Raw genomic sequence first — 12,453 nt, 5'->3', positions numbered from 1 at the left:
AATAACCTTTCTTCTGAAAAAGAAAGGTTCATGTGTCTGCTGTTAACGTGTCCATATTGACAACACCTATTGTTCCAGTTGAATGTTTCATTATTTCAACTTGGTACAGACTAGGATCGATCTACATTCACTGTTTGAACCCTTCTTTGGGGAATTTTACTCTTATCTCACAAATGACAGACCGAGTTCACAAAATTCCACTGCCTCACTTGCTTGCAGGGCAGGTAATTTTATTTCCTTGATGCATAAAGTGTATTAAATCTTTTCATTATACTCCTAATGGTAAGCAGCTTTTATGCTGGAGCTGGGAAGCTTTTGTACTAGCTGTACTTGGTCGGTACTTAGTAATGAATCTAGGAGATTAATATCTTCACTACTTTTGCTGAAGAAATCTGAATTACCACCAGTGGTGAAAGTGAGCGGGTGTGCCCTGGTGCACAGCTCTGGTAAGAGCTGGCTGAGCTGCAGCAAAAGCCAGCAGGGAGCTATTTAAGCAGTTGGCAGGGACCCAGGTAGAAATAGGACAACACCTGTAAGAAATTTTAAGTTTACTTTCACCACTGATTACCACAGAGATTTTTTCCATCAAGTTCTGGTCTTTATGTAAAAGTAAATGTAGCACATTTGATAACCGTAGAAAAAATAGAAAATAAAGCCCCAAACTACTTCTTATATCACAGTTTCTGTACTCCATGTTGGACGTCCTTCTATTTTATCTACATTTTAAAAGATGCTATGTTAGCTGTGTAATATAGGATAATCTATACATTTAGTTTCAACAGTAAGTTTATTTTTCTTTGCTTTTGATTTGTTCTTATAAGCTCTGATTAGCCGCAGGCCACATCTACACTAGGAGACCTTTCAGTGGCACAGCTGTAGCAGTGCAGAGGTGCCGCTGTAAGATCTTTGTAGCCGCTCTATTTGAAGGGAGAGAGCTCTTCTGCCAATATAACCCTCCCTCAATGATTGGTGGTAGCTACACCAATGGGAGAGCGTCGTCACTGACATAACATTGCTTCTGCCAATGTAATTTTCTCTCTAGGGCAGGAGTTTTCAAACTCTGGGTCGTGGCTTATAAAGGCAAGATGTTAGCTGGCCACGAGATGCTTTGTTTACCTGCCAGATGATCACAGCTCCCGTTGTTCCCTGCCAATGGGAGCTGCAGGAGGTAGTGTGGACAGGGACACCACTTCCCTGCTGCTCCCATTGGCCGTGAATGGTGATCCACCTTGCCAGACTTCACCCTTTCCTATATCTGAGTATCCCATTTTCCTCCTATGCCAGGAGACATGTGCTCTCCTCCATGTCCCCCTCACCTTGATCTCATGCTAGTTATTAGTTTTCTTTCAGTCTGGGTGATAAGTAATTCAGGTTGGCAACTAATTAAACTCCATGGTGGAGGACAGGAAGAGCATGGCTATGGGCGTTACTTGACTGGGTGGCATTAATGGTACCATCATCCAGTTGTTTGCTCTATAGAAATTTGCAGAGCTGATAGCAGCTGTGGCTCTGCTAGTCCGATGACACAGACTCCTTGTTCCCCAACCCATTTTTCTCCTTTTGGTTTTCCAAGTTTCCCCCAAATCAGTACAGTTCAGGCTGTAGTGTAAGGTGAGTGGCTTGGACGAGGCTGGAAAAGTGACAGAACTGGATTAAAACTCTAATACATTTCATATATTAAATTCTAGGTAGAAGAAGCACTGGAAGCTGTGAAAAATGCAACAAATGAGCAAGACTTAGCAAATCGTTTTAAAGAATTTGGGAAAGAGATGGTGAAACTTAACTATGTGGCTGCTAGAAGACAACAGGTGGGTACGTTTTAAAGCAATGGGTGTGAAAATTCAGTCTCATAAAATAACCTGAGTTTTTTTTTATCCCATTCAAAGACATGGTTCTCTTATGCTTTGCATCATAAGATCTGCCAATAAGTGTCATACGACCTATACCTTAAGCCTATTCATTTTCCAATTCACAGTTGACTTTTTTCAGATGTAATTATTTTTTAAAAAGGAAAATCTTGAAAAATAATACTAATTTCAGTTAAGAATGGCATAGTGAATAAGAAAGCAAATGAGCAAGAAAAATAAATTACTGGTGACTTCAGACCAGTCCAGGATAGTAGAGTCAGGAGACCGCTATCTGCTGATGGTGTGGTGGCCTACATGACATTTTATTTATAAAGAAAGTATTTTCTTTACAAAAATGCTTTGGCAGATATTTAAAATGATTGTTTAAAATTAGGCTTCTAAGTTTATAGGTAGGCATCTAAATAAGTACTCTAATTTTTAAAACACCCAACCAATCACACTAAAATGGGAAACACTACTAATGGAATGCAAGAGACCTGGTAGGAACTCACTCTTCTGAAAATTACCTCATATATTTAGGTTCCTAACTTGAGATACAATTTTTAAAAAAATGTTGACCTTCTTGTGTACAAAGAAATGTTTTTTGTTGTGACATTTTAGTTTACAACACGATTTATAAACAATAAACTTTTCTACGCCATTTCCTCTGCAGAAAAAGACGCCTGTGTAAGAATGTAACCTTATATTTCACTCTCTTCCCACCTGCCAGATACGGCTCTTTCCTTCTCCTTTTGACAGCACGTGTGTTTTTAATTCATACATATTTTGTATATTTTCTCTATGTTAATTATTGATTTTTAAATCACGCCCCTGGTATTTAAAGTGTTCACTTTTCCATGAGTTGCCAGCCTCGCTTTCTTTTTCTTCTTCCCTTGAGGGCCACAAGGATTCCATGGTATCTTTTTTGTGTGTCTTGCTACTGTGCTTCTAAATTTTTTTGCCCAGAAGTTTCCCTGCATTTTAAGATTATTAGCATTTTCCTCCATTTTTCCATGTGGCTGACCCATTATAACACAGAGCAAAAACGAAACAAAAGAAAAAAATACAAGTTTTCTTGGGCAGGAGGAACATGCATGTAGTTGTGTCAAAAATGGTAAATTTTGTCATGGATTTCATTGCTACAGAATCATAGAACAACACATACAGGGCCCTGCTTACAGGTGTATATATGAATACATATTGTAACTGTGGGTTTAGCATATTGTATTGCCAAAATTTCGATATATAACTATACAGTGTATTTTATACAGGAACTAAAAGATCCTCACTGTAGAGACGAAATGGCCGCTGCTCGAGGTGCTCTGAAGAAGAATGCTACTATGCTGTACACTGCATCTCAAGCCTTTCTCCGTCATCCTGATGTAGCAGCCACTCGGGCCAACAGAGATTATGTCTTCAAACAAGTACAAGAAGCAATTGCTGGTATCTCTAATGCGGCACAGGCCACCTCTCCAACTGATGAGAACAAGGGGCACACTGGTATTGGGGAACTTGCTGCGGCGCTAAATGAATTTGATGTAAGTATTATACATGTACACAAAATTGCACACCTTTCAGGAAGTCCTCTTTATCGTTTGCCGTACAGAAACTGAACAGACATGCTTGCTTTTGATGCGGTTTTGCTAGGCGGCAGCAAGTGAGCATTAATTTGTAATGAGAAAGAACTCATGCTATTTGTGAACTCTAAACCCTCCAAGCCATTGTTTCTGTTCTTTCTGAGACTGACAGAGGCCAAAAATTCTCACTTTCTTCTGCCTTAGCATCAGCAAAACCTTATCCGGCTAAATTGTTCAAGGCAGTTGGTAGTCTGATTAATCTGCTTGCCTTATTCTGTTAGAGTTGAGTTTTAAGAGCATCTTCATCTACTTTGCTGAAAAAGATAAGCTGTGGTTAAGGATGATTGGGCTGGGATCACGGGAAGATATAAATACATGTCCTTCTCTGAAATGTTGAAGAAGCTATGCCCAACCACTTGTTCATGAGACTTACCCCTCAAGTCCAGTAAAAATCTCCAGGGAGAGTTTCAGAGAAGACATTTACTACTAGCTTTTGTGCAGACAGGGTGCCAGTGCCTTCAAAATGTAGATAGAATCTCTGCAGAAAAACAACATAACATAAAAAAAATCTACCCTCCAGCTTTTCTTAAAGTTGACACATTCCAGGCATGCATCTGACGAAGTGGGTCTTTGCCCACGAAAGCTTATGCTCCTACACTTCAGTTAGTCTATAAGGTGCCACAGGACTCCTCGTCGCTTTTGCAGATTCAGACTAACACGGCTACCCCTCTGATACTTGATTCCAGGAATGTTTTTCATGCACAGATAGGGTACATCTACACAGCAGTATTATTTCAGAGTAACAGACGTTATTCTGAAATAACAGAATGTGTGTCTACACTGCAAGCCTTTATTTTGAAATAATGTCTAGCTGGAGGACTTCTTGCTCCAACTCATGATAACCCTCATTTCACGGGGAGTAAGGACAGTCAAAAGAACAGTGTTCTTCCTTTGGCTTCCTGTTGTGTAGACAGCACCAAAAGCCGAATTAAGCTATTTTGATGTAAGCTACACAACTTAAGCTAATCAATGTGGGTTTAGCCCTGTTGTGTAGACGTGCTCATAGGGGTCAACCCAGTGTTCAGATCGTTGTGCCAGGGGTTCACATGCTCAGGAGTTATCCCCACAGAGTCCTTGGCACCCTTTGGGGGAAATGAAAACATTATTTGAAAAAAAAATTGATTCTCCAGTTAGGCATATGCCAGGCAATTCTAATACTCCTGCACCTATTGACACACCAAATTGATTACACTGAATATGCACAGAGGAGTTAACCTCCCTTCTAGCCTTGACCGTTGCTTCATAGTTCAAGGGACTAATCCTTTGAACCTGCCACAGCCAGCCCTTGTTGGCTTGAGTTCCATCTTCCATGGAAATCTGAGGAAAGGTAGACAGAAAAACTCTATCATGTTTTTTTCTTGTCATTTTATGGAGGGGAAGTAATCAAAATATTTTTGTAAACATTTTAATTGACATACAAATGCTTGCCCTTGGTGTTGCATGGGGACTTTACAGAGTGGAGCAGTGGGGAGAGTAGGAGTGAGTAGCATTTGGGGTTGCATAGAGGGAAGGAGTAAATGAGGATGGCTGGTAGAGTCAGGCGGGGGGAAAGGGAGCTTAAATGAAGGGGAGGGGAAGGAGATATGGTGGTGAATGACTGGCAGGGAGACTGATAGAGGGGCCTTTCATCCCCACACTTTCCCTTCTGTGTGTGTACCAGGATCTGGGGGTTCTGAGTTCTCCTCCCCTCCCTACCCCAAGCCCATGTGATCTGGAGTCTTGGTATATTGCCTCCCTCCTAGGGCCTCTGAGACCTGCTACCTTCTTCCTTGTGTATGTGCCAGGATTTGTAGGCCCCCTATTTGTTTAGGGAGTCTGAACCCCTCACCCATTCCACCCTCATGGGTTGGATTATGAGGGGCCGTGCCTCTCTGGGGCATCTGAGCTCCGCTCCTTGACCTGTGTCTGTGCCACAGTCTGGAAGGGACTAACCACTTCATGTGCTTCCTGAGGTTCAAGGGGGCTTGCCTTTCTGAGGGGAGGCAGTCCGAGCTCCTCCGTATATTTACACATCTGAGCTGGGATATGTTGTGCCCCTGCCCTTTGGGGGCATCTGAATCCCTTCCTCTGTGCCTGGATTTGGGGGTGCAGGACTGGTGGCCCCTCTCCCCCCCATGTCTCTTCATGTAAATGCAAATGCTTGCCCATGTAAGCGTACTTCTGGGGGATACCTATCTTTTTGGAGTGGAGTCTGAACCCCTTTCCCTAGCCTCCCATGGAAGTACATGCCCCAAGTCTGTCTAAAACCCACTCCCTCCTTCTGTATGCATGTGTGTGCCATGATCTGTGAGGCTCTGACTCATCTATGGGAGTCTGATGCTCCCCAACACATCCCTCATGTGAATTGGGTTCTGAGAGTGATTAAGCCCCATTCCCCACCCCCTTCCTGTGAGCTGGGATCTGGGGTGCCTGTCCTTTGAGTGGAGTCTATCACCCCACCCTCTTACGTGGGCCATGTAAGCCACAATCTGGGGATTCCCTGCCTGTCTGGCTGGGGATCTCCAAACAGTCATGCTGGGCATGTGTATCAAAAGCACATGGCTGACACCAGGTGAGGAGCAGAAGGTGGCTATGCTTGACACAGAGCAAAAACTCTCCATAAAGAAGGAAGGGGAACGGAAAGGCCCACTGACAGGAATGGACACTTTTCTCCTCTGAGCTATGGTTTTCAGGCTGCATTCCTGGCCATTGCTTATTCTCTTTGGGTATGTCTACACTAGCCCCCTAGATCGATCTAGGGAGGCGAATGAGGGTGACTGAAATTGCAAATGAAGCGCAGGAATTAAATACCCCGTGCTTGATTTGCATGTTCCCGGCTGGTCGCCATTTTAGAAATTGACTAGCCCGAAGTACCTGCCCATGTCTACATGCGGCAGTGAAATGGATTTCGAAATAAAGCCCTAACTCGAATTAGCTGGTATTCCTCGTGCTTGGTCTTTCCAGTTGTGCTCCATTTGTCTGCATTTGGGCGAATAGGAGCAGAGGAAGGAATGGGGGGGGGGGTGTTAAAGGGAGGTAGCAGGAGCAGAAGGGACAGGAGCCATATAGGGAGCGCATTGGAGCATTGTAGGAGTGGGGCTGAAGCCAGGAGATTGGTGGTAGGAGGAGGTTGGAGGTCGGAGGTCAGGGCAGAGAGGGGAGCTGAGTGTGAATAAGAACAGAGGGGGACACATTTTCTACACTCAGAAATGGATGCCGAAGTGTGTAGGTTTAAGATGAACATCAGTACTCTGTTTTCCACATTTTCTACCATGTACATTTCCAGTGGTTAACCAGTAAGGACGTCAGCAGTTAACCGGTAAGCATCACCCTTACTGGGTAATGCTTACCAGTTACCGGTTTAACGGCGACTCAGCTTGGCTGGAACACCCTCCCCCCCAATGCAGTCAGGGGGCTGCTCCAGTCTGGTCAGGCTTGCCTTACTGCATTGTGGGCAAGGAGAGTCTCGGACAGGCCTGGCTGGAGCTGCTCTCTGCCAGTGGCTGTACCGGCCTGTCCGGAGTAGCCTGTGGCATGGCCAGGGTCACTGCGCCCCCAGTAGTGGTTATTCCAGCCCGGCCAGACCTGCTGTGCCATGGGTGGGGGTGCTCCATCCCAGCTGAAGCAGCCCATGATGTGCCCAGCTGGGCAAGAGCAGGCTATAGCACAGAGAGCCTGGTAAGGCTGGAGCAGCCCTCCACCTATGGGATCCCATTTGAGTGGTTAACTGGTTAAATGTAACATTTAATTAGTTAACTGATTAAATGGGATTTTATAGCCCTAGTTCCAGGTGCAAAATGACAGTGCTGGTTAGGGCCTATAAACTTCTAAATGGTGTGAATCTTAGTTATTTGAGAGTTGTTCCTTCTTTCTTCTCCTCCTCCTGTTCTATTTTTTCCTTGGATTTAACACTGTAGTGGCTGATGACACAGTTTCTCATTGGAGAACCTAAATCTCTGCAGTTGACATTGACTGAGATGAATTAGTTTAATATAGGGGACAGGAAAATTGTGATATTCTATGTGGAAAGGGTTCTTTTACTGAGACAAAGTTTAAAGTTTTTTTTGTTTTTTAATGGTTTTTATAGTGCCTGGTGTCTTCTACTTCGTGTGCCAATATAAATGGTCTATATACTGATTGCCTTGCTCTGCTTAATCGACATGGACTTTATGAATTCTATTTTTTTTAATTGTTGCCTTAAATATATTAATAAATGGCACAGAAGCTCAAAATTTCCATGATGTTAATACGCCTTTCAAGTTATGCATGTTTATCACTGTTAGCTTGGAACAGAATTGCTAGTGCAATTGTAGCCCTGATAGGTGGAACCAAACCTGGGTCTACTGGAGCTTAGTGCATAAATCTCTACAGCTTGAGCTAAAAGCCAGCTGGCTCTCAGCTTAGGCTACGTCTACACTGCAAGCTTCTTTTGGAAGAAGCTTTTCTGGAAGAGAACTTCTGGGAAAGCTTATTTCAAAAGAGTGTGTCCACACAGCAAAAGCTCAACAAAAAAGCGATGTGCTTTTTTGAAAGATAGCGTTCAATCAATGTGGATGCTATCTCACATTTAAGTTGTGATTAGTCTGGATACAGTAGCCACCAGAGCACCTGTGTTATTTCCTGGAGGCCTCTTCTTTCTAAAGAACTCCCTCTCCTGCATCCACACATGCCTTTTTCCAAAAAAGCTTTTTCGGAAAAAGGCTTCTTCCTTGCAGAATGAGGTTTACTGCCATTGGAAAAGCCCCTCCGTTCTTTCAACTTACTGTCGTAATAACTCAGTAGCAGTATGGACACAAGTATTGTTTTTCTGGAAAAACAGCTGTTTTTCTGGGAAAATGCTTCAGTGTAGTCGCACCCTAAGGCTGTAGAGCCAACTCATTCTTTCTCTCTGTAAATGGCCTAAGTGCCACTGCATGGGACACCGATTCATACCCAGAAGGGGTTTAGGTTTCATAATGTCAAAAGCCTTAATAATACATAAAAAAGAAAATTAATCTCTGGCAAATGTATTGACTTTGGCAAAATATAAACCTGGTTATGGGGGGTCTGAAACTGACAAAAATATATTTCAGTGTAGATATTTCATAGATTCATAGATTCATAGACTTTAAGGTCAGAAGGGACCATTATGATCATCTAGTCTGACCCCCTGCACAGTGCAGGCCACAGAATCTCAACCACCCCTCTCAACCACCCCTCTCACCTATATCAAAGATATTGAAGCATTCAAATACTTTGAAGGACCCAACATGCAGAGAGTCCTTCAGCTGTGATCTGTGCCCAATGCTACAGAGGAAGGCGAAAAACCTCCAGGGCCTCTGCCAATCTACCCTGGAGGAAAATTCCTTCCCGACCCCAAATATGGCGATCAGCTAAACCCTGAGCATGTGGGCAAGACTCACCAGCCAGACACCCAGAAAGTTCCCTATAGCAACTCCTATCATCCCTCCATTGACCTATTTCCAACTGATAATGAATGGTCAATTAGTTACCAAGATCATGTTATTTCATCCAACCATCCCCTTATCATAGAATCATAGAACTGGAAGAGACCCCAGAAGGTCGTCAAGTCCAGCCCCCCGCTCTAGGCAGGACCAATCCCATCTAAATCAACCCGGCCAGGGCTTTGTCAAGCCGAGACTTAAATACCTCTAGGGATGGAGACTCCACTACTTCCCTAGGTAACCCATTCCAATGCTTCACTACCCTTCTAGTAAAATAGTTTTTCCTAATATCCAATCTGGGCCTCTCCCACCACAACTTGAGACCATTGCTCCTTGTTCTGCCATCTGTCACTACTGAGAACAGCCTCTCTCCATCCTCTTTGGAACCTCCCTTCAGGAAGTTGAAGGCTTCTATCAAATCCCCCCTCACTCTTCGCTTCTGCAGACTAAACAGACCCAAGTCCCTCAGCCTCTCCTCGTAGGTCATATGCTCCAGCCCCCTAATCATTTTGGTTGCCCTCCGCTGGACCCTCTCCAATGCTTCCGCATCCTTTTTGTAGTGGGGGGCCCAGAACTGGACACAATACTCCAGATGTGGCCTCACCAAAGCCGAATAAAGGGGAATAATGACATCTCTGGATCTGCTGGCAATGCTCCTCTTAATGCATCCTAATATGCCATTAGCCTTCTTGGTTACAAGGGCACACTGTAACCCCCAGGTCCTTTTCTGCAGAACTACTACTTAACTGGTTGGTCCCCAGCCTGTAACTATGCTTGGGATTCTTCCGTCCCAAGTGCAGGACTCTACACTTGTCTTTGTTGAATCTCATGAGATTTCTAGTGGCCCAATCCTTTAGGACCCTGTGTTTAAAGTGTGACCCACTTGGATTTAAATCAAAGCTTCTTTGTGCCCATAGTAAATGTGCTGTATCTTCTGATTAAACTGATTGTATTTTTCATATTGAAGTTATTGTGGCTTCACACTGAGGGTCAAGATTTTAGGAATCCCATATTTTTCAAGAGCGTAGACATATTTTTAATTCCCTTACTGGTGAGTATTACATAAAATTATCACTGCTTGATCTAACTGTACTTTGGCTCTTGCACGAGTTTTTCCCACATGGTATATGGACAGCAGAATTTTGAACCTGACCATAATCATGTGATGCTTATCACTTTCAAACTGATGCTTCCACCACTATCTGGAAAGGACTGCAGTTCAATGGCACAGGCCTATTGTGCTTAGTGATAATAAATGCATTGATATTTGGGACTGAGAAGACTATAGAGGTCATCCAGTAGAATCCCCTGATTCGTTGTAGGAATATTCAGACATCATTCCTCTATCAGGTAATACCTTTTTGCATTTTTGATGGTATGCAAAGTGTCATAGATTCATGTGTGATATGTAAAATCATAATCACATCATAACCTGTTGTGATTTTAAAAAAAAGGGCTTTATTTTCAGAAAGTCTCTTTTTTCATAATTTCACGGCGTTAAAGAGAAAGTTGTTTTAATTTGTCTACTTGACTGAGGACACAGAGGATTTATTTGAATATAATCTTGGTTTGCTGGCTTGTAGCCACTTTCACCTGAATGCTTAGCTGCAGACAGACACTTACTCAGTCCTGTTCTTGTGGCTGAGGCATCCCTCTCTTCAGCTCTTAAGATTAATTATCTAATACATGGAGTTGCAGTTCTGAGATCATTCTGAAATCACTTCTCTGTGTGCTAACAGATAAAACAGGTCTGCATGATTCCAGCACAGGAAACAAGGGGACAGAGATAAACTTCTGACTCTCCTTACTTACAGTATAGTATAATTTCCAGGAGAGAAAATAATACTATTTTTAATCCTTTTGATTGAGTAATTAGCATTGGCATATTCATGTTCCAGAATATCCTTTAGTAAAAACTTGCATGCGAAGTAACTTGGCCTTTGACGTGTTAAGTGTATCCTAAAGGAACATCTACTGTAGGGCAAAAGAATCATTTTGCACTAAAGCAAACAGAGTGCTTGTTTGTCCTTATGCATAATACCACTTGAAACGTCTTTTGCTGAGCTACAGTAGATTTCAGAATCAACTTTGCATGGTTCTCAACATCACTGCAGTTTGCAAATACATGCATTGTTCGTGATTTGAAGTACTTTGTGAACCAAAAGAGCCTGGCATTTAGTGTAAATTAGGTTGTACCTATCTTAAATGCTTAAACTGTCATCTTTAAATAGATTTCATATGGTAATTGTCATATTCTATGACATGTTGATTGTATACTGCAACAAAACAGTTAGCTCTATATGATTAGTATGCGTCTTAGTCTTTAGAGGGGAACTATAATTTACTAGACTTTAGAAATATTTTATATAGGAATGAAAATTGCTTATGAATCCATTTAGTCGGAGTCTGACACTTTTAAATCTTGTTTAGCTTCAGAATTTTTCTTTGTTTTAAGCAGTAGATAGTAAGTGTATAGTATTTGAAATTGCTTTTATTTAATATAAGTATCATTGCTCTTAGTTTCAACTGGAAAATTTGACTGTTAAACTGGAAATTAAACATCAAACACTAATTATCTGACTCTCTAGATTTATGTTGTGAGCAATACATATGTACAAAATATTGTTGTCCAAATTCAGGGCAATTCATTATTAAAAAAGAGACTAAGATATAATAGAAGAAGGGACAGTTATTTATTTAAATGTATACAATCCAAAGAGCTACAGGGCAACACTAGTTGTACCTCTTAGTGGTAAAATTGTGTAACACTTCTATTGTGAGACTTTATTTTCAGTTTCATATAGCTTTTTCAGACTAAGATATTTAGACTGTAAATATGCCTGTTTTTATTTGTTTGTTTTGTTCTTCGAGTTAAAGCTAAAATGGTTCAGCCATTTCAAAAACTGAAATACATTGTATTCCTCAGGTAAAAAAAAAAATCTTACAACTGTCTTGGTGAGAAGTTGTAGTGCCTCCATGCTTTGGAGCAGGGACCTCAAAATTGTCATGAGGGTTGCTTTGGTGTCAAAGATATACTTTGTGATATCTCTATGAAAACTTGGTCAAGTGATAAGACTGTATGGTCAGTTGAGACTTGTTAAAAATGTCCCTGCTAAATTCTCCAAAGATTCTATAAATAATGAATATGTTCCAGTCCAGGAGATGCACGGGCTGAGCTGGACTTTCCCTGCATTCATTCCTTCTGATATCTAAGGGCTGCTATGTCATGAAGCACAGGAACTGAGAGCATAATTCATAACTCACACCCTGTTCTTTCAGGCCCTGAATCAGTGCTGCTCCATTTTGATCTTAGTTGTCCATGCTACACACTTATAAATGTTCTGACAAAATCACTTCACCATTATTTTATTCCATTACCAGACAAAGCTGGCTGTGCGTGTGTGGCTTAGAGTGACCAGACTGTAACAGTAGCTACTGGAGTCATTAGCTCCAGATCCCTCCCTTTGACAGAACTGTATCATCTTTGATAACTATCAACCATGCCGTGCTTCTCTGTAGCTCTCCTGTTTGTCATGCCTTCATTAG

At 42.1% G+C, this 12,453-nt stretch overlaps 1 protein-coding gene across 7 annotated transcripts in view; it reads left to right on the top strand.

Annotated features, from left to right (window-relative positions):
- The window catches only part of CTNNA2 (catenin alpha 2), a 781,915-nt gene that overhangs the window by 223,862 nt on the left and 545,600 nt on the right, over positions 1-12,453 (top strand). For all 7 annotated transcript variants that reach the window (XM_075930971.1, XM_075930970.1, XM_075930972.1 and 4 more), the window contains 2 exons: positions 1,689-1,808; positions 3,119-3,385. In XM_075930971.1, coding sequence (XP_075787086.1) covers positions 1,689-1,808; positions 3,119-3,385 — 387 coding nt within the window. The remainder of the gene's footprint in view (positions 1-1,688; positions 1,809-3,118; positions 3,386-12,453) is intronic.

This window comes from Pelodiscus sinensis, chromosome 5 (genome assembly GCF_049634645.1).
Source record: "Pelodiscus sinensis isolate JC-2024 chromosome 5, ASM4963464v1, whole genome shotgun sequence".
Lineage (NCBI taxonomy): Eukaryota > Metazoa > Chordata > Testudines > Trionychidae > Pelodiscus > Pelodiscus sinensis.
Note: the sequence above shows the minus strand (reverse complement) of the source record. Positions and strands in the feature narration are given on the sequence as shown.